This window comes from Eptesicus fuscus, chromosome 15 (genome assembly GCF_027574615.1).
Source record: "Eptesicus fuscus isolate TK198812 chromosome 15, DD_ASM_mEF_20220401, whole genome shotgun sequence".
Taxonomy (NCBI): Eukaryota; Metazoa; Chordata; class Mammalia; order Chiroptera; family Vespertilionidae; genus Eptesicus; species Eptesicus fuscus.
This window is the reverse complement of record NC_072487.1, coordinates 22439188-22462979: the sequence shown is the minus strand read 5'-3', so window position 1 is coordinate 22462979 and position 23792 is coordinate 22439188. Positions and strand designations below refer to the sequence as shown.

At 35.6% G+C, this 23792-nt stretch overlaps 1 protein-coding gene across 2 annotated transcripts in view; it reads right to left on the bottom strand.

The window, feature by feature from the left end:
• ZDHHC21 (zinc finger DHHC-type palmitoyltransferase 21) overlaps positions 1–23792 on the bottom strand; it is a 59051-nt gene that overhangs the window by 18946 nt on the left and 16313 nt on the right. The window contains exons 5-6 of one of the 2 annotated variants that reach the window (XM_054727300.1): positions 21717–21828; positions 17854–17992 (exon numbers count right to left, since the gene is read on the bottom strand). In XM_054727300.1, coding sequence (XP_054583275.1) covers positions 17854–17992; positions 21717–21828 — 251 coding nt within the window. The remainder of the gene's footprint in view (positions 1–17853; positions 17993–21716; positions 21829–23792) is intronic. The other variant, XM_054727301.1, reaches the window with a different exon arrangement.

Sequence of the window (23792 nt, the reverse complement as noted above, 5' to 3'; positions counted from 1 at the left end):
TAAAATTTCTGCTTATACTATCATTTACTCATTTGGTTATACACTTATATTTAAGAGTATTTATAAAAGATACTTTAATTTAATTTGAAATTGCTGTTTTGTGTTCCACATTTGGCAACATATATGGCCACAGTGTGAGTCTGTTAGCACAGTTCTCCAGAGCACAGCACCTTTACTTCCATCTTACTTGTTTTTTAGATATAGGACTTTTTAACCCAAAAACTGGCTTGGGAAAATTTATCCAAAATCACAAAAGCCCATTTACTATTCAAGATCTTTACTACATAATCAGTGTTGTGGCTGAATTGTGTCTCTCCTAACACAATTCAGAATGTCATTATATTTGGAGACATGGCCTTTAAAGTTACGAATAAGTTAAAATGAGGCCTTTAAGGTAAGCATTAATCCAATCTGACTGGTGTCCTTATAAGAAGAGGAAATTTAGAAATAGAGACACCAGGAATGCTCATGCACAGAGGAAAGACTATGTGAGGACACAGCGACCTGGTGGCCATCTACAAGCCAAGGAGAAAGGCCTCCAGAGAAACCAAACCTGCTGACACCTTGATCTTGGACTTTCAGCCTCCAGAACTGTGAGAAAATGAATTTCTGTTGTTTAAGCCTCCGCGTCTCTGGTATTTTGCTCTGACAGCCCTAGCAAACTGACATAATAACTATTTGTTTTCATTTCTTCTCATTTGTTAAGAAATGTGCTTATATTCAGATAAATGCATAAAACGTAAGTTCAAGTTAGAGAAAGGTGACGCCACCGTTTCAAGAATGAGAACATTTGAAACCACATAGAGGCTTTCCTCCGTACATTCCTTCCCCATCACTCTCCCTCATCCCTACCCTAAAGGGAAAGGTTACTGATTCATTCTTCATACATTTTGGATACTACAATGTTACAGCTGCATATTGCAAATATCTTTTCCTATTCTGAGTCTACCTTTTCACTGTCTTTATGGCATCTTTTAATAACCTCAAGTTTCTCACTTTAATGCAGTCCAATTTATCAATCTTTTCCTCTAGTGCTTTTTATTTCCTGTTCAAAAAAATCTTTCCCAACCTGGAGGTAATAAAGACATTCTCCTATATTAACTTCTACAGCCTTGGAAAACTTCATAGCTTTACCTTGCACATTTAGGTCAATAATCCACCTAAGCTGATGTTTACACTTTTGAGCAGTGAAACACAGGGGTCTCAATTTATCTTTACTACGGGGAAACCCAGTTGTGCCAGGTCAGATTATTTAAAAAGCTGCCCTTCCCTCAGAGATCAAGCATCCATACATGCATGAGTCTGATATGGACTCTTTCTTTTGTTCTCTTGATTTATTTGTTTATCCCTGTACAAATGACACTTATCTTAGTTACTATGGCTTTGTAATAACGCTCCATACCTAGTAAACCAAGTCATCCCATCTTGTTCTTTTTCATGAATGTCTTGGTTATTCTAAATAAATTATATTTCCATAAATATTTTTAAATTAGATTTTCAAGTTCTAACACACAATCAGACATGCACACAAAAACAATATCTCCATGAAGCTTCACAATTTCTCCCTAGAGATCTTGCACTTTTTCTGTCAGAATTATTTCAGGAACTTCCTGTTTCTTGATTCTATTATAAACTAGGGGCCTGGTGCATGAAATTCGTGCACAGGTGGGGTCCCTAGGCCTGGGCAGTGATCAGGGCCAATCGGGGCCTTTCGGCTGCCAGCTGGGGCCTTCCTGCCAGCTGCCAGCTGCTGGCCAGGGCCTGCTGGAAGGGGCAGGGATCAGGGGAGGTTGTCTGTTGGAGCACACCAACCACCAGGGGGCAGCTCCTGTGTTGAGTGTCTGCCCCATGGTGGTCAGTGCGTGTCATAGCGACCAGTTGTTCTGGTCATTCTGGGCGTTCCGGTGTCCCAGTTGCTTAGGCTTTTATATATATAGATAGTCTTGCTATTAATTTCATTTTCTAAAGTAGTACATATTAGCACACAGAAATATAATTTTTTAATACTTATTCTTAAACATTCTAAAAGAAAATCCAAGAAGATCTAAGGATAAATCATTTACATAATCATATCATCTAAGAGTAATGAGAGTTTTATTTCTTTCAGAAGTTATACTTTTTTTTTTTCTCTTGCCTCACTTCACTTGCTAGAATTCTTAGCACTATGTTTATTAACAATGGTGATAGGGGGCTTAGTGGGATCAATGTCTTCATTTATTACGAGGTTTTTGTGTTCCATTTGTCACTAAAAGCACAGACATATATTGAAACACAGAATTGGCAATTGTTTGAACAACAGGGTATTCTTAAACTGTTTTCGCCTACAAATATAAAATAATTATATATCTGACCTTATTCCTCCCAAGCCAAAAAAAAAAAAGGAAAAATGTTACCAAGGGACAATCTCACTAGCATTTCAGGATACATTAACAAAAAGCCAAATTAACTTCATACTAGTGTTAAAAATAACTTTCATTTCGTATTCATCTTAAAGCCACACTATTCTTGGCTATTCTTGCCTACTATTGTCAAAAATCCAAAATGTTAACTACGTATTTCAGCAATCACAGCCATTCTAAAGTGACACAATGAATAAATGACCTTAGGTACCAAAAAAGAAAGAAAAACAAAACAAAAAAACCCCAAAGGTTATTGAGTAAAGCCTAAAATATTTTTATAAATAGCAATAAACAACAAAAGTATTCAGTATACATTAAGATTGATTATAAAAAATATTAAAATAAATTATAAAGGGATTTATCAATATGCAAGCTATCTGCAACCAGGTCTTCTAGCTATTTCTATTCTTTATTAGCCAAAAAACTAGGCAAATAATTCTGTGACATGGTTAGATATCTGACATCAAATCCCTAGCAACACTATTAGATATGAGCTCATTGGAATAACAATAATGTATCTCCTAGCTGAAAAGCTGGCTGTTCTGCTAAATAAACATTATTTATTTTCCTCTTTTGAATATTGGCAGCATGTCCTTTATTGAAATTCTGTCCCTTCCTTCCTCCTTCTGTCACTCTCCCCATAACATTAAATGCAGTTAGTATATTAGTTTTTGAACCTCACATAAAAGTTGGTATAAGATAATCAATTAGAAATTACCTGAATCTATTTCATCTAAAAACAATTGAAAAAACGTAACTTTAGAATTAAAATGGTATGCCATAAATGGTTAGTTGCATAATCTCTACACTAACAGCCACAATTAATTCTTTTTAAAAATCTCATTTTCTCATGTGGAGAGACAGTATTGCCTATAATATAATATGTGACTGCCAGCAGGTACATATTTTAAAAATATTTTTAACCTACTAAAATGCCTTTATAAGATGTTTACCTTATAAAGTTTATATTCGTATTAGATAAAGTAGTAAAAATTGGTCACCTCAATAAAAAATGAAAGCAGCAAAGTATAAATTTGGCAATCAGGAGCTTTCTCTGAAGCACAGATTTTGTGCTGCTTGAGCATTTTCTAATTTTTTTTTTTTTTTTTAAAGAACATTGCTACAATAATATAGGCAAAAAAGTTGCCCAGGGGAAAATGCAAAAAGTGGAATAGTAACTTGGTACAATTGAAAGAACAGTAACTTAGAGAAAAAAAGAAATGGGCCTAAATAACACCTCTGCCTGGTGAAAATTCTCTGATTAAACAAATTATTGGGCCTCTTTGAATCTCAATCATTTATATGTACAATAGGAACCTACTACTTATCCTCTCAGGAATATTTTAAATAAGTCAGCACTTTTCACTCATCAAAGGCTTACAAATCTAGAATAATATAAGGTAAAAATTCTGAAATATGTGACTAATGAAATAGTTACGGAACAACACACTAATTAATGAATTTTAGAAAGTATATTCTTTAAATATAGTGATACCTTCCTTCACATTTAATTAAAAAGCTATAAATTTCTGCCCTGGCCAGTGTGGCTCAGTGGTGGAGCACTGGCCCTGTGCACCAAAGGGTCAAGAGTTCAATTCCCAGTCAAGGGCACGTACCTGGCTTGTGGGTTTGTTCCCAAGCCCGATTGGGGTGCATTAAGGAGGCAACCAATTGATGTGTCTCTCTCACATCAATATTTCTCTCTCCTGCTCCCTCCCTTCCACTCTCTCTAAAAAAAATAATAATAATAAAAATCAATGGAAAAAATATCTTCAGTTGAGGATTAACAACAACAAAATCATCTCACGGTTTGGGTCTGTCATTAAAAAAAAAGCAACAAAAAAACACACACAACTTTAGCCTTAGCCAGTTTAGACTTAGGCTCAGTGGACAGAGCATCAGCCTGTGGACCGAAGGGTCACAGGTTTGATTCCGGTTAAGAGCACATACATCGGTTGCAGGCTCCTCCCCGGCCTGGGCCCTGGTTGGGGCTCATGCAAAAGGCAAACAATTGGTATGTTTCTCTCACGTAGCTATTTATCGCTGTCTTTTCCTCTCTCTTCCACTTGCTTCAAAAATCAAAGGAAAAATATCCTCGGATGAGGACTAAAAAAAACAAAAACAAACAAAAAAACCTTTAAATTTCTAAATTGGTTTTGGTAAACAATTAGCATGCAATAAAGTGGAATATACTATTATAATTTAAAAATGTATCAAGAGAGCAGGCACTTGCTTATAAACATTTAAAACAACTATGTGAAAAATAATCAAATATGGACCTTGATCCAAGAAAATTCATTTCTTTAATATCTATCTCTTTGATTTATTGAAAATGCCAAATCACTCTCCAAATGATAGGTTTCTGAAATCTTCAAAATGATTTTCTTCCCAATAACTAAGCAAGACATTAGTTTCAGGAAAGGTTGTAAAATTTAACATTATATTGGCATTACACATTCAAACAATGGTCAAACTAATTTAACACTTATTACCTGAAAAACTTTTCCAATTATCTCAAAGCTTATACTCTTTATTGATTTTAGAGTCTGTGATTCTAACAAAAAATATTTAATTTATCCCATTTATTTAGAAAGACAACTATACCTTAAGTTTCTGAAATTTTTGTAGCTATGAATGAATTTTTGTCTTATTATTGAGAGTTTTGAGATATTTTTAAGGTACTATTTATAAAGAAAATAGTAATACTAATTCTCCTTAGGTTTGTAGGCCTCTTTTAGTAGAAGACAGAATGTAAATATTTACAGCTTAAAAATAAATCCTTATTTTGGGCACTGATTCATGATGAATAAATTCCTTATCTCAATACCTGCTACTACCTCCTCCTTCCATCATTAAAGAATATATTAAAGTATCTCCTCAAAACTTCACATGGCAAAAACACATATATCCTTAAAAATCCATGATAGGTGGGTATTTTAAAAGTCATATTAAGAAAAAAATCTAAAAAAGCATTAAGTTACTCTAAAAACAAACAGTGGGGCAGTTGCAAAGCAATTAAAACAATTCAGCACAGAAAGAACTCGCCTGAAAAGAAAACGCTAAGAGGAGGGACCTAAAAGAAAATCAAGGGTCCCAGACCCGCCTTTCCCAGAGCCTGTGAACAGCCTGCTTCCTTTCAACTTTCTCTTTCCCAGGAGCCTAACCAGAATGTACCAGTTTTCTACTGAATACAGGTTAAGTGTCATTACAACAAAGGTTACAGGGCAATTCATTTTTTCTTTTGTTTAATGAATAAACATGTTCACCTTAAAACAAAACAAAAGTAAAATCTGAGTTAACACTTTCTTTTCCCATCTAGAGAAGCAGCACTCTGGTTTAGAATTTAGAGATGGGCTACAGAAGATACTATGCTGCCATCTACCTGCCTGAGAGGGCATAAAGGAAAATGTAGACGAAAGCTTTCCCTTCCCCGGCTGACAGAAAAACACAGGGTGGCAATCTACGGCATGCTTTAACTGTGCCATTACTGCCACAAGAAAGATGCACAGTAATCATTAATACAATCTCCAAAGATAGCTAGGGATATGGGGGATCTTTGTCATATCCCAAATAATGAAGAGAGTAATGGGGAGAATGAATAAGATTTCTAACACTAAGCCAGCTTTACAAACAAAGCAAAGGGCTGGATAGAGTATTTTGGTCATTTCATTGAAAAATGACAGAGATCCCCTGGGTCCGGGTGAGGCCACGCGCCCCTGGGTCCGGGTGAAGCTGGATCCCGGGTCCGGGTGAGGCCATGTGCCCCTGGATCCGGGTGAGGCCACGCGCCCCTGGGTCCGGGTGAAGCTGGATCCTGGGTCCGGGTGAGGCCGTGCGCCCCTGGATTCGGGTGAGGCCACACGACCCTGGGTCTGGGAGAGGCCACGCGCCCCTGGGTCCGGTGAGGCCACGCGCCCCTGAGTCCAGGTGAAGCCGTGCCGCTGGGTCCGGACGAGACCAAACCAGAGAGAGTCGGACCTGCATTACCACCATTTGTCCACCATCCAGAGCTGAAAAGTCAGTGCCGACATGTACACATAAGGAACTGGTGGACATTGAAATTGGGTCTCAAAAGAACTGTTGGTCCATAAAGAAACTCACTACAGACTGATTCATTTGCCTGTCAGCAGAACTATTATTGCTCATCTCACATTCGGTTCTTATAAGTATATTTCTAGTGACACATGATCTCGCTCATCTAGGGGAAATGATGAACAACATAGACTGATGAACAAGAACAGAACCAGAAACAAGGAGGCATCGATCGGACTATCAGGCCTCAGAGGAAGGGTAGGGGAGGGTGGGGAGAGGGGGGAGAGATCAACCAAAGGACTTGTGTGCATGCATACGAGCCTAACCAATGGTTAAGATCAACAGGGGGTTGGGGCATCCGTGGGGAGGGGTGTAGGATGGGAATGGGGGAATGAGGACAAATATGTGACACCTTAATCAATAAAGAAATTAAAAAAAAAAAAAGAAAAATGACAGAGACACAGGCAATGACTCAGAAAAAAAGTGTATGGGGCAGGACTGTTTGAAGACTATTCCAATATAAAAATTTATTTTATTTTATTTTTGTTTGTTTGTTAATCCTCACCCGAGGATATTTTCCTATTGATTTTTAGGGAGTGTGGAAGAGAGAGGGAAAGACAGAAAGAAACATCAATGTGAGAGAAATACATCGATTGGCTGCCTCCTGCACAAGCCCTGACCAGGGCCCAGGCAGGGGATAAACCTGCAACCAAGGTACGTGCCCTTGACTGGAATCGAACCCAGGACTCTTTGGTCTATAGGTTGTTGCTCTATCCACTGAGCCAAGCTGGCTAGAGCGAAAAATTTATTTTTAAAAATGTTAATGGTGCCCTAACTGGTTTGGCTCAGTGGATAAGAGCGTTGGCCTACGGACTGCAAGGTCCCAGGTTCGATTCCGGTCAAGGGCATGTACCTTGGTTGCGGGCACATCCCCAGTAGAAGGTGTGCAGGAGGCAGCTGATCGATGCTTCTCTCCCATCGATGTTTCTGACTCTATCCCTCTCTCTTCCTCTCTGTAAAAAATCAAAAAATATATATTATTTTTAAAAATTTTTTTAAAGTTAATGGTGATGTTTGTACTGAAATTACTGATAATTTTTTGCTACCTTTATATAAATACAATAAATGCCATCCTCAAAAGAACTGCTACTGGAAACACAATGTTCTATTATTTAGTCTTAGAAATACTTGATACAGTATTATAGAACAGATCTGACCTTAAAACCAGTTATTCCAATTACTGTCTCAAGCCTTTTATTGTTCCCTTATCCAGCAACAACTTCCTTCATGTCTCCATCTGGTTAATCTCTATCTATACTATAAAGTCCATCACAAGTCTCATTCCCTACAGCAAAACAGTTCTCAACCCTGATAGCCAGAGAAGTACAGCCCCGCACCACTCCCCAGGGTACTATTTACAGACTCTGACGGAGTGTTGCCTCCCAAGTTGTAAAGTTAGGCAGCACTGATTAGAATCTCTTGGGAAGAAATGTTTAAACAAAATGCTAGTGCCAATGACACCTATGAGGGAAGAGATTGTATGAGACTAACCCTCCCAATAAGAACAGTACTAAAAGCCAGATAAAATCTATTGAAAAATAAACTGCTTGACTGAAGACACTGGAAAATAGCCAAACTAACTAGGCCTTAAAGGGCCAAGATCCCAGAGAGAGTAAAAATGCATTAAGGTGATTCATACATTCTGCATGCTTTATTACCTTAAAGTACTTGGCAATTCATAAGCAGTACCTATGAAAGATTGAGTAAAAATGGAGGCTCAGAGCTCTCTGCACTATCACAGAGCTGAGAAAATAAGAAGGCACAACCTACATTAAACACCTAAGTTTTTTAGCTGAGACTACTGAAGGACTACATAGGTGTACCGGTTAATAATGGCGGATTTTGTAATCAAAGAAAACATGGTAATTTCAAGAGAAACATCAAAAGTGCTTCATTCAAAGCAATGTCCATCGCTAGCTACACATTTCCCCATCTTTCAGGTAATTTGTGGATACCGTCCCAATAGAACTTGTCTTTTGAGGCAAACCATTCAGAGACCCAATTTTCCACTTCTCCCTATGTTTTGAAGTGCTGCTCAGAACGTGCGTGTGCCATCGATCGAAACAAGTGGTAATCTGAAGGAGCAAGGTCTGGTGAATACAGTGGGTGTCTTTAGCTGGTTTTGAAGTGTGTGATGGTGCATCATCATGAAGCAAAATTACTTTGCCGTGTCTTCTGGAACATTCTGGTCCTTTCAGGATCAAAGCATGGTTCAAACTGACTATTTGTCATCGGTAGTGATCAGTATTAATGGTTTCACCTCACCACACCTTCCTGATCCCACCAAACGCAGAGCATTGTTTTCTTTCCGAAGTGATTTGGCCTTGCAGTCGATGTTGATGGTTGACCTGGATCAACCCATGATTTAGGCTTTTGGGATTCTCAAAATAAATCCACTTTTCATTGCCAGTCACAATTCGATGCAAAAAAGACTTTCTTTCGTGCTGTTGAAGCAACATTTTACCGATGACTTTTTGGTTTTCCATTTGTCTTTCGTTTAGTTGATGTGGCACCCATTTTCCTTCCTTTAAAATCTTTCCCATTGCTTGTAAATGATCGGAAATTGTTTGCTGAGCAACGTTTAATCTTTCTGCAAGTTGTTTTTGAGTTTGACAGGCATCTTCATCCAATAATGCTTGTAACTGTTGGTCTTCAAACTTTTTTGGTTGACCTGGACGTTCTTTGTCTTTCACATAGAAATCATCACTTTTAAAGCATTTAAACCAGAGTCACAAGTATCTTGAGATGGAGCATGTTCACCAGAAGCTTCCCAAAGTATATGATAACTTTCAGCAGCACTTTTCTTCAAAATAAAATAATGAACTAAAACTTCCCACAAATGCTTTTTTGGCACGAAATTCGACATTTTTAAGTGTAAAAATATCTATGATGTTAGCACCTTCAGCAAATTTGACATATGAAGTTTTGAAGCTTATTGTCAATACAACAAAATAGCATACATATCAAATCGCATATATATCAACATATGTGTAACCCCATCTATTGAAAAAAATCTGATTAACCGGTACACATAGTATAAGAGAAAAGACAAACTGAAACTAGTCTTTCACGAAAACAAAACCCAATAATCACAATTCCTTACAAAATCTCAATAAATTTAATAAATGTCATCATCAAAAGAACTTCTGTATTAAGACCAATGTTCTGTTATTTAGCTTTAGAAATGTTTGTTATATGTACACTGTTGGCTGAATCAAGATGAACTTTCTCCTATTGCTTGTCCAAAAAAAAAGGAGTAAATTAGAAAAAGAAGAACCAAGCCAAAAGTTAGAAAGAAATGAAAAAGAGCAGAAGTAAATAAAATAGAGACTTAGCCCTAACCGGTTTGGCTCAGTGGATAGAGCGTCAGCCTGCAGACTGAAAGGTCCCAGGTTCGATTTCAGTCAAGTATATGCACCTTGGTTGTAGGCACGTCCCCAGTAGGAGGTGTGCAGGAGGCAGCTGATCGATGTTTCTAATTCTCTATCCCTCTCCCTTCCTCTCTGTAAAAACTCAATAAAAATATATTTTAAAAAACATAGAGACTTAAAAGATGAGAGAAAAATAAAAGCTGTTTTTTTGAAAAGATGAAACAAAATAGACAAACATTTAGCTACACTCACTCATAAAAAAGAGAGAAAACTCAAATAAATAAAGTAAAAAATGAAAAGGAGACATTACAAATGATACCATACAAATACAAAGGATCATAAAAGACTACCATAAAAATTACATAACAACAAATTGGACAGAAGAAATGAATAAATTCCTAGAAACATAAAAGCCATCAAGACCAAATCATAAAGAAACAACAAATTTATAAAGACCAATTACTAAGTAAGGAGACTGAATCAATTATCAAAAACCTCCCAAAAAAGAAAAGTATAGGACAAGATGGCTTTATGGGTCAATTCTACCAAACATTTAAAGAAGAATTAACACCAATCCTCATCAAATGTTTCAAAAAAATTAAAGAGGGAATACTTCCATAATCATATTGTAAGGCCAGTATTTACCTAGTACCAAACCTACATAACAGAACAAAATAGAGTCAACATTCCTGATGAACAGAGAGGCAAAAATCTAAAAAATATCATTCAACAATACATTAAAAGAATCATACACCATGATCAAGTGGGATTTAATTCCAAAGATGCAAAGATGCTTCAACATCTGCAAACCAATCAATGTGATTTACTACATTAACAAAAAGGAAGACAAAAATCATATAATCACCTCAACAGATGCAAAAATAGCACTGAATGAAATTCAACATCCATTTATGATAAAACTCTCAAAAAACTGGGTATACCAGGAACATACTTCAACATAATAAAGGTTAGATATGACAAGCTCACAGAAGCCTCATACTTAACGGTGAAAGGCCAAAAGCTTTTTTTCTAAAATCAGGAAATGACCAGGGTGCCCACTTTCATCACTTGTATTCAACATAATATTGGAAGTCAAAGCAATTAGGCAAGAAAAAGAAATAAAAGGCCTCCATATTAGAAAAGAAAAAATAAAATTATCTCTATTTGAAGATGACATATTATATAAAAAAAAAAACAAAGATTCTACCAAAAAACTGTTTAGCACTAGTAAACAAACTCAGTAAAGTTACAGAAGACAAAACACACAAATATCAGTTGCATTTCTATGCACTAATAACTATGAGGAAAAAATATTAAGACAACAAACCTGTTTTCAAATAAATCAAAAGGAATAAAATACCTAGGAATAAATTTACCTAGAAGGTGAAAGATCAGTACAGTGAAATCTATAAGATACTGATGAAAAAAAAAAAGAAGATACTAATAAATTAAAAGCTGTTCCATGGATTATATTAAACTAGAGGCCCAGTGCACGAATTCGTGCATGGGTGGGATCTGGCTGGCCCAGCCCAATGGGGCAGATCAGGGCTGGGCCTGTCGGGAGGAGGAGATGGTGGGAGGATGGCCAATCCCACACACTGACGGCGCCGGCCCTACTCGCACCCCGATGGCGCCGAGTGAATGGAGCTGGCACCAGCAGCAGGTATGAGCAGGACCAGTGCCATCAGCAGTGCGAGCGGTGGCTGCTGCCCTGATCGCCCCTCAGGAGCAGGGGGAGGTGAAGAAGCCCTCAGGGGCAATCAGAGTTGGTAGGTGCCGCTTGCACCCGCTGATAGCACCAAGGAATTGGGACGAGCGCTGGGCACTGGCAGTGGGTGCGAGAGGTGGCTCCAGCACCAGCAGCAGGTGCAAGCGCCAGCAGCGGGAGCAAGCACCGGGCAGGACCGCAGTGCGTGGGAGCAAAGAATTTTCAGTAACCACCAGAGGCTCGCCCCGCTGACAGAGACTGGCAGCCCCTGCTCACCTGCACCACCATCCTGCCGTGGCCAACATCTGCCATGTCCCTTGGCGGTCAGTGCATGTCATAGGGACCGGTTGTTCGGTTGTTCCACCGTTCAGTCTATTTGCATATTAGCCTTTTATTATATAGGATTCCAAAAATGTTCACACTACCAAAGTGATCTACAGATTCAATACAATCTCTGTGAAAATTCCAATGGTATGTTTTATAGAAATAAAACAATTCTAAAATTTGTATGGAACCATAAAAGACCCCAAATAACCAAAGCAATCTTCAGAAAGAGTAAAGCTAAAAGGCACCACATTTTCTGATTTTGAACTATATTACAAAGCTATAGTAATCAAAATAGTTTGATACTGGCATAAAAACAAGCACATAGATCACTGGAACAGAAAAGAAAGCCAAGAAACAAACCCATGCATATATGGTCAATTAATTTCCAACAAAGGAGCCAAGATTAGTCAATGGAGAAAGGACAGTCTCTTCAATAAATAGTGTTGGAAAAACTGTATAGCCAAATGCAAAGGAATGGGCCAGGTCCCTATCTTATACCATACACAAAATACAACTCAAAATGGATTAAAGACTTGAATGTAAAACCTGAAACCATAAAACGCAGGGAAGAAAACATACTGGGTAAGTTCCTTGACATTGGTCTTGACATAGACTTGAATTTGACACCAAAAACAAAGCAACAAATAAATAAAAATAAACAAACCAGTGAGACTACATCAAACTAAAAAGCTTCTGCACAGCAAAAGAAACCAAAAATGAAAAGACAATCTATGGAATGGAAAAAATATACTTGCAAATCATTTTTCTGATAATGGGTTAACATCCAAAATATATAAAGAACTCCTACAAGTCAGTAGTAGAAAAAAAAAGGTTGCAAAGGAACTGAATAGTCATTGTTCCAAAGAAGTCACACAGATGGCCAACGGTTACATGAAAAGATGCTCAGCATCACTAATCATCAGGGAATTGCAAATCAAAGTCACAAGGTATCACCTCACATCTATTAAAATGGTTATCATAAAAAAGCAACAAGAGGTAAGTGTTGGCAAGAATGTGAAGAAAGGAAACCCTTGTATACTGTGGTGGGAAAATAAATTGATGCAGCCACTATGGAAGACAGTATGGGGACTCCTCAAAAAAATTACAAATAGAACCACCACATAATCCAGCAATTCTACTTCTGGATATATACATGCACACACACACATATATATACAGGATATCAAAGAGATATCTACACTCCCATGTTCACTGTAACATTAATCAAAATAGCCAAACTATGGAAGTAACCTAGGTGTTCAACAGATGAATACATATGGAAGATGTGGAATATAAATGCAATGGAATATTATTCAGCCATAAGAACATTTGTCACATATGGATGCACCTGATGACATTATATATGCTAAGCGAAATTTGCCATATGGATGCACCTGATGACATTATATATGCTAAGTGAAATTTGCCAAAGACAAATATTTCACGGCATCACTTAAATGTGGAATTCAAACACTTTTCTTTAAAAGTTTAAACTCATAGGAACAGAAAGTAAAATGGTTGCCAGGGGCTGGGGCTGCAGGGAATAGGGAGAGGTTGTTAAAAGGGTAGTACAAACTTTAGCTATAAGGTAAGTAAGGACTGAGGATTTAATGTAAAACATGGAAAGAGGTTGTTAAAAGGGTAGTACAAACTTTAGCTATAAGGTAAGTAAGGACTGAGGATTTAATGTAAAACATGGTGACCATAGTTCATAACACTGTATTGTATAATTAAAATTGACTAAGAGAGTAGAACTCCAGTGGTCTCACCAAATTAATTAATTAATTAATTAGTTAGTTAGTTAATTTGTATGTCTTAACTGGATGAAGGAATCCTTTCACAGTGTATATGTATTTGATATGTATATCAAATCACCATGATGTACAATTTAAATATTTATATTTTATGTCAATTATACCTCAATAAAGTTGAAATAAAATAAATTAACTAAATCATAAAAGCAGCCAAAGAAAAGATACATTATTTCAATGAAATAACAATAAGACTAGCAACAAATTTTACAATAGAAATAATGGAAACTATGAAACAATGGAATAACACCTTTAATAACAGAAAGTAACTCCAGGCTATAATTCTACTTCAAGCAAATAAGTCCTTCAGAAGTGAAATAAAAACATTTTCAGGTGAACTCAAACTAGGAAAATGTGGTCCAGCAGATTTGCACCAATAGGCAGAAAAAATACTTCCAGAAAGAAGTTAGATATTTATGGAGAACTAGGAGAAGCATTGATATTTGAACAACTCTAAATGAAAATTGACTTCATATAACATATGCATTATAGCACATAATATCTAAACAATAATAATATCTTGCGTCTTTTAGTTCTACACTTATATTATACCCCAAATTAATAACAGAAAAAATACTTTAAGGAAAGAATCTTTACTACAGATGAAGAGGCGTAATTTATAATGATACCAGAGTCAATCCATCCAATCCAGATATTCTAATATAGCTTCAAATTATCAAAATCTAAATCAATAAAATGACTAGAATTTATTTCAATGAATATTAAGTGCCTTTTGAACATTTGGTTTGCTTCAGATCACTAGGATATTTAGGAATATATAAATTATAAAATATGTTCTTCAGGCTTAATTATGTAATAATTCTGGTCCTAGAATTTAGCTTTGCTCTAGTAAACTAAAGTACTTTAGAAACAACAATAATAAACATTCTGTTCTTATGAATTTAACTTAGTCCAATAAAATTGTCTTTTCTTATATTGGGCAACATATGGTAAAGTTCCCCATATATCTAACTTGATAATATATGAATCACTTCATGATTCAGAGAATATATAATAAACAAGGTTAAAACAGACTACATTCTTCAGTATGACTTTGGGAATGTCATAACATAACCTCTTTGGGTTTCAATTTCATTATGTCTAATATGAAGGTAATTATGAAAGCATCTTATTTAATACAATAAGGATACTTGGTCTAGAGAACAATTCCTGCTCAACGCTACTAGAATATCTGTCAAGTACCTAGAACTATTTATAATTTATTGCTTATTACTTAAGACGCTTATTTACAGCCAACATGAGCTAGCTAATTATTTGATTTCTATTTGATAAACCTATTGGTTAACATTCTTATGATTTCATAAAATTAAAAATCACCTGTATTGCTTCTATAATTGACTGCTTTAAGGAAAATCTGGTTTGAATTTTCAAAACCCAACTTATACTAATTTTTATCTTTTCCCCCTCGATTTTTAATCTCTTAATCAACTTTTACTATGCTGCTAGTCTTCCATTAACAAAATGAAGGTAAATATATATATATTTCTAAGTACTCAAATATTATCACCTATAATCAGTTTTTCCATTAAAAATGTCAACTGGTAGTAATAATTTTCCCAGAGTTTCTACCTTTAATTTGGAGAGAAAATTGTATTTTGTAATTTCAAATGTCTAATCCTTCAATTGAATATTACCACTCTATTCTTATTTGGTATTGGAATTTCTTTAGTCTATGGTAAATATCCCAGTAATGTTTTAGAACAGTCTAAAAATAAGCAAAAGATAAATTGTCCCTTCCATCTGAGAGCTTTCACAAAAATCAAATGTAACATAAATTAAATGTATATTATATACAAGGTACTTTTATACATGTGTTATCTTATTTAATCTCATAATTATTTACATTTTTCAGAAAAAAAACACTGCAATTTCAGGAAGATTAAACGATGTGTCAAAGGTTATACATATAATAAGAAATGCCAGGCATTGATCCTAGGTATATCTGTTTACAAAGCCAAGATCATTCCAGTGCGAGGGGTTGGCAAACTCAGTATAAAGATCCAGATAGCCCTAGCCGGTTTGGCTCAGTGGATAGAGCGTCGGCCTGCGGACTGAAGGTTCGATTCCGGTCAAGGGCATGTACCTTGTTTGCGGGCACATCCCCAGTAGGGGGTGTGCAGGAGGCAGCTGACTGATGTTTCTCTCTCATCAATGTTTCTAACTCTCTCTCCTTCTCCCTTCCTCTCTGTAAAAAATCAATAAAATGTATTAAAAAAAATAATAAATAAATAAATAAATAAAGATCCAGATAGTTGCCCTGGCCAGTGTGGGCTCAGTGGCTGGAGCATTGTGCGGTATACCAAAAGGTCATGGGTTGATTCCAGATCAGGGCACATACCAGGTTGTGGGTTTAATCCTGGTCCTGGTTCATGCAGGAGGCAACTGATCAGTGTTTCTCACTCTCTCCATCCCTACCTACCATCCTCTCTCTTTCTCTCCCTTCTCCCTCCCTTTCTCTCTAAAATCAATAAAATAAGTAATTGTTTTTAAAAAATAGGTGGAGAGTCTAATTTAACCCAAGGCCCATAGTTTGCCAATTCCTCCAAGATAATACAATGCATTCCCTCCTAGAGAATTTCTATTAGCTTTTCATTAACAGCAATAAATTTTCTCTCTCACTGTTAAAAATGTTATGACTTTAATCTTACTGGGCAATTTTATTTTAATGCTTTCCTTATTAGGCTCAATTATTTGAAACAGGTTATTATTGGGAAACTATGCACAACCTTTTACAAAGTATAAATACAGTACCAATCATATCAGAAATTATTCTACAAGATGAAATATTCCTAAAACTATATATAGTACTGGCATACACAAAATACTTAGTGTGAAAATATCAATATTTAAAGTTCCTATACTGAACTTTTTTCACTTACTTGTATATAATTTCAATTGCTCAATCTATATATATTTAATAAGCATAATCACAGCCCAGAAACAGTGACAAATGTCCTTATAATTACATAAAATAATGTATACAAGAAATATAAATATACAGAACTTAAAGACCTTCTCTCCCTTACTCCAAAATTTAATTATGTGTACCACCACTGAACTTATTTTTAATATAAAAGATTTAAATAATATAAAGAAAGAAAAATTTCCTATCAAGATTTTTCTTTCTTCCATCTCTCCTCCCCTTTCTTCCTCACATGCACATTTGCACAACCTGTGCATTCTGTCTCTCTCTCTCTCTCTCTCTCTCTCTCTCACACACACACACACACACACACACACACACACACACACACACAGTATTTTAAAAACACAAAGTCTAAATGACATACAATCTGAGACTCAAAAACCAGCTCTATAAGAAAGCACACAAAGTAAGATTCAGAAAACACAAGATCAGGTTCAAATCCCAGCTCTCCAACTAAAACTAGTTGAATAATCACTTCTTAGCTTCTAATGAAAAGTCTGTTATTCTACTTCCTCATCTATGAAAGTGGGCAAAACTGTACTCACCTCAAGTAGTGGTTATGAGTATTAGAGTGAGAACTAAAATGACAAGCCATAGCATAGTGTTGATATATAGTCAAAGACTTAAAACTCCTAGTTGCTGCTATTACCAATACCACCACTACCATCACCATTTTGGGCAAGTACTATTAACATCGGTTGTATTTCCTCTACAAAGCAAGAAAAGTACTGCCTTTCCTCAAATGATATAACAACATTTTGAAGCATCCTACAAATTCTATTATTATATTATATACTGTTCAAAGTTAGGGGGAAATGTCTTTTTTCCCAATAATTTGAAGTTCTTTTGAAAAAAATTAATGTCTATTTTTATTCCTGAAAAGAAATAAGTAGTTAACATTTTTCACTTTGTTTCTCATTATTGTAGATATTTTAAACCAAAACATATACTGTATATCAAAAGATCTATTACATTGCTTTTTAAAGAAAGTCATCCAACACTAATAATCACAAATGGATTTGGTTAAAAGGTAATGTCCGATTCGGGTCTACTTTCTCAATCCCAATATATCTTAAAATCCATTAATTTGGGGTTTATTTTTATTGCTTTTGTTTTCAATCTTCTGAACATAAAGGAAGCATGTTGATAAATGTATGCTATAGCTGCTCTAACATTAGTGAATATAAACATTTCTTACCAAGTTACGCTTTTTTAGTGGAAGAAAGTAATAATAGTGGCAGAAAGAAAACATCAGTGCATAGCAAGTAAGAAGTTCAGTGTAGAAACACAACTGCAGAAAAAGCCAATGATTATCTTCACCAACACAATTGTTAATCCTGAAGAAAAAAAAATAAAAAGAAATTAAACTTTAATAAGATGTTAATTTCAGAACTGGTAAAAATAAACACAAAAAACTTCCTATATGGGTAACTTCATGGAGACAGGCTAACATCACTCAAACTTAAAAGCAAACAATACATAGGAAAATATATAATATCTGTAAAGCACTTTGTACTTTACAAAGGAAGTCCATATATATGATCCTTCTTTAACTCAAACCACCCCGTGAGGCAGGAAGAGCAGATGTGAGAACAGGAACAAAGGCGTTAAACTCGCCAGAGATGTACAGTTAGAACTTAAGACACTTTCCAAAGCAAGTACAGTTAGCAATGAAGAGAACAAGAACCTTCTCCTACACCAGTGATGGCGAACCTATGACATGCGTGTTAGCACTGACACGCGTAGCCATTTCTGATGACATGCGGCCGCATGCCGAGGATGAAACATTTGCTGCTCCTGAGGATGAAACATTTGCAACTAGAGTCTTGGAGTTAGTTTTTTCTTCAAAGTGACACACTACCTGAGTTATGCTCAGTTTTTTGGCGAAGTTTGACACACCAAGCTCAAAAGGTTGCCCATCACTGTCCTACACAGTGCTCTTCTATGAAGCATTCTAGCTTCGAGAGCAATTTGAATGATGTGAAGTAAAATAACTTAATCCTGCCACTCTGACATAACTGCTAAGCATTCACAATTCTTCTTACTTTTAAAAGCTATCCTTGGTTGCTAAAAATAGACATATATCCAAAACTACTTACAGATTCTTATAGCTACACTTCCAGCAATACAATAGTGAACTATAACTATGAAAAACGATTAATGTCATAATCCCCAAAATTTCAAAGCTAATGCAAGCTAAATGTTTTATAGTTCCAAAATTTACTGTACCCAAATTTTCAAAGTATTTTACAATTCCAGGAGAAAACCCTAGTTCAGAACTGTAAGTTAACCTGTACAAATGTTTTTATTTCAATATATTATACTGGCACTGTTTTGTGGGTTTTTTTAAAAAAGAATGTTTTGGGGTTTTGTTTTTTTTGTGTGTGTTGTTTTCTTTTTGGTACATATTTTTATTGATTTTGGAGAGAGGAAGGCAGAGGGAAAGATAGAAACATCAATGATGAGAATCATTGATCGGCTGCCTCCTGCACACCCCCTACTGGGGATTGATGCCGCAACCCAAGCATGTGCCCTTGATGGGAATCGAACCTGGGACCCTTCAGTCCTCAGGCCAATGCTCTATCCACTGAGCCAAACCAGCCAGGGAACTGGCACTGTTTTTAAAAAACTATATAACAGGTTCAATTCCTAATTTAAATTGTTGTTTTAAAAGTGTGTTATTAAAGTATTTCTTAAAATCAGATATAGAACTAAATGGAAAACCGTGCAGAGGCATTCCTTAGACTTAAGAGCTTATTCTTTGTTAATAAGAAAATGTCCTGTGTTTTGTTACTCACAAGCAGGGCTATCAGTGTTTATGTATGTACTCTTCAACAGAGACTGCTTGAAAGATGACTTATCCTTGTCCTATCCTTCCTGTCCCCCTAAATTTGAGAACAACTACTATGATAATGGCATTTTTCTTAACCAGAGAGCTTTAAGAAGCACTAAGGTTCTTAGTTTATATATGTAAGTTCTCTTGGTAACAATTATTCTACATAGAAAAAGTGATCAGATTCAGATCAGAGAAAATCTTATGGTGACCTGAGAATTACCTCCAAATCTAAAGCTTTAGGCAGTTAGAACAACGCCATTTCTGAAAATAACAAAAATTCTCTTTGCTTCCAATTTACACTGTATAGTTTCCCTCACTCTGAGTATCTCAACAACATTCCATAAGGAAATTAACTCACGAAAATCCCTAAATTTATTCAGGCCCCTGGTCTACCCTCTTTTCCTATCCTCCAACTCTTTCTACTTCCACTCTTCTTTCCAGTATTTTGAGAAGTTGACTAAATTGGAAGCAAGAGGCCTAGAAACAGAGAACTCACCACAATCTTCGAGTTTAGGCTAAACAGCACTTTACTGTATTCTGTCACTGAGTTAATCTTTATTCTTTAAAAATAAAAATAAAAATATCACTAATTTCTATAGTACCAAAATATTTCCTTATTCACTGTTTATCTTTTTAAGCTTAAACTATTGCATTCTTTTAAAGGGAAATATCAATATCCAACCATATATGAACGTTTATTATATTTTCAGTTAATCAGAAATATTGCTCTAAAAAGTGTATAAAATGGCCGAAACCGGTTTGGCTCAGTGGATAGAGCGTCGGCCTGCGGACTCAAGGGTCCCAGGTTCGATTCCGGTCAAGGGCATGTACCTTGGTTGCGGGCACATCCCCAGTAGGGGGTGAGCAAGAGGCAGCTGATCGATGTTTCTCTCTCATCGATGTTTCTAACTCTCTATCCTTCTCTCTTCCTCTCTGTAAAAAATCAATAAAATATATAATTAAAAAAATAAAATAAATAAAATAAAATTAAAAAAAAAAAGTGTATAAAATGGAGTTTTTCAGTGTGATTACAACTTACCAGTTTACCTAGCTTTTATTATCTATTACTATTATAATTATAGAAGATCAATGAATTGTAGAAAACACTTGAGGATTAACCAGTATAAATTCTAGGCACATTTTTAAAGACTATGTGTTATAAACTATACTATCTTATTGGTGAAATATATATAGTAACAAAGTGCTTTTATCTAAAAGTGCTTTTTATCTACTTAAATAACCAGTTTATAGTAAAACACAAATTTCCACTAAAACCTTGCTAATAACTTGTGCTATCAAAATAAGTTTTCAAAAAATAAGGGAAACTCTAAATTGATTAGCATTACTAGACAAAAAAGCTAAACTCTTCCCTCGAGTCAGCTTTAGATATAAGCAGTTATAAATTTAACAAGCCTGCTATACAGTTAACTTTGTATATATGCATGCATGTATGTACAAACATAAACATAGATATACACAGATATGTTTACAGAATGCTACACTATACCAGTTTAAATATTTATATAGCTATCCCATGCTAGAAAAACATTTAAATATAATATCTTGTTCACAGATTCTTGTGACAGCTTTGAAATGAGATACAATGCAGAATTCTCACAGCATTTGTTTTAAAAATTCGATTTTTTAAGTAAACATTTTCTTTAAATATTACAAGAGAGCCCCCTATTGACCAAAATTGTTGGCTGTTCAGCAGAATCAGCTGATTTTCACTCACTCACATCCAGCATGTATGTAATCTTAATACCTAAAACATGTAATACTGAAAAAGGCTTAAAGGGAGAGGAATGAGGTTAGGGTACCTGAAATGCATTATTCTTCAAACAAATGGAAAGGGAAATATAAACAATGGAATGTATATACAGTTAGAAACAATAAGAGCTACTGTTTAAGTACTTTCTAAGTCTCAGACACTGTACAAAATATTTTATGTACATGCCTCATTTAATATAACCACATTAGTCCTTTGTATATGTGGCTGTATGTTAATTCTTAGCTTTCTATTAGAATATTTCCTTGTTAGAAAAGATAGGATCTCTGTGGGGAAAAAAATGATTCTGGGAGTTCATAGAACCATATAAAAAATATATGCTTATTAAAAGGTGTTTTTAAACTACATCACCTTCATGTAACTTTTGTTTAAACCGGCTAGGTACTAAAATTTAGTTTTACTAGTTTTTTCTAAAAGTGAATTATTCACTTCTTACCATGGACAGTGATGATCCATTCTCCTAACACAGTGGCCGCAGCGGCTGCAGTGGTGGGAACGCTTTGGTCTCATCAAATTACACTTGTTACATAATTCCCAGAACTCCCTTTCTAGGGAAAGAAATTAAAATCCATTTAATGAAGGTAAATGAGTAATGTCGCAATTTAGCAACAACTGTTTAGAGATTTTATAGAAAGTCTTCAATATATATGTCTAAGAAATTTTTCCTCTAGTCTCCAGTATGTGTTTCACATAAATGTTGTTGCTCTGTTCTATGTATGTCTGATTTTGTATGTTTCTAATTTTCAATACTATAAAAAAATAAGACACTATTATTAGTCAAACTAAGGGATAGAAAACAATGTATTTGGGTTTGGGACATATTGCTATAAGTAAAATTCAATGAGAAACCCCTAAAATACAACCAAATTATTATATTAAACAGAATTTTATTTAAACCAATTTCTAGAAATTTGGTTATCTAAAGGCTCTAAAAAAGGGATAATGGTGAGTTCTGGTTTCATGGATTAATAAATCTAAATAAATCCTATTATCTCATTAGAGAAACAGAGATTGCATTCCCAACCCTCAAACCATTTTATTTTCTCATATTAACAAGTTCATTGGGGAAAGTTTAGGGGGGGGGATTTGGAAAAGATTTTCAAATGGGTTTAGGAGGTTGTTAAAATAGTTTCTACCTACATATCTGTAAATCATGTCTTGATCTTCTCCCTCTCCTTCTCCAGGTGTACACATGTGCAAACAGGACCGTGGGGACCAATATATTCTGATGTCTGATAACTACCTACAATACTATTGTACTAGCCATCTCAAAATATAAAATAAAAGCCTATGGGAGAGAAAATCCAATTGCTAATTTATGATAACTATAAATAAATTAAAAACTTACAAATATATTTTTTAAAAAGAAAAATCAAAACCTAAAACTAATCAGAGAAAAAAAGACAAATTCCACAAATGACTGAGGATTTTAATATAAGTAAACAGCATCACTTTTTTTTTTTTTTTTGTAAGAGAACATTTATTTGGTAAATCATAGTGGTAGAAAAAGTAATTCCTAGAAGAAATGGATTTAGGAAACAAGTTACCTGGAAGGACCCTTGGAGCTTGGAAGTAAGGAAGCTAATGGTAATGGGCCTGGGACAGGGAGGGGGACGAGGAAAGAGAAGGGGAAAGGCAAGGGCGTGCTCCTGAGGAAGAGCACACGGGTCCTCCTCTAAGGGCTTTAAGGGTGAAGATTTTAGGGGAGGTCCCATGGGAAGATCTCAGGAGAATATTCAGCAGTTTTCCAGGTGAGCATAACACTGTTTAACATGGATCCTTATTAATGCTGTAAATACATGAATGAATATAAAACAAGGTTTTATTTTGTTTTGTTTATCCCTCAGAAAGGAAGCAAGCACCTTCTGTTTTAGTCTTTTAAAAGACTCGAATTGCTAAGGGGCCCTCACTCAATTACTGCATTTCAAATCACAAAGTAATGTTTTAGAGAAAAATATAATTTAAAACTACCAAAATCAATACAAGGTTTGGGTCTTAATAGTGGTTTCTGGCCCTAACCGGTTTGGCTCAGTGGACAGAGCGTCAGCCTGCAGATTGAAAGGTCCCAGGTTCGATTCCGGTCAAGGGCATGTACCTTGGTTGTGGGCACAACCCCAGTAGGGGGTGTGCAGGAGGCAGCTGATAGATGTTTCTCTCTCATCGATGTTTCTAACTCTCTATCCCTTTCCCTTCATCTCTGTAAAAAAAAAAAAAATCAGTAAAATGCATATTAAAAAAAAATTAGTAGTTTCCTGATAGAACTGGTTGCCAATGTAGGAAATAAATGTTGGTAAGTCTCCTACAGATCACCTTTAAAAAGTAATATAAGCCCTGGCCAGGTGGCTCAGTTGGTTGGAGTATTGTCCAATACAACAAAAGGTTGTGGGTTCCATCTCCAGTCAGGACACCTATGGGAGGCAACTGACTGATGTTTCTCTCTCACATCTGTAGTTCTCTCTCTCTCTCTCTCTCTCTCTCTCTCTCTCTCTCTCTCTCTCTCCCTTCTGCCCAC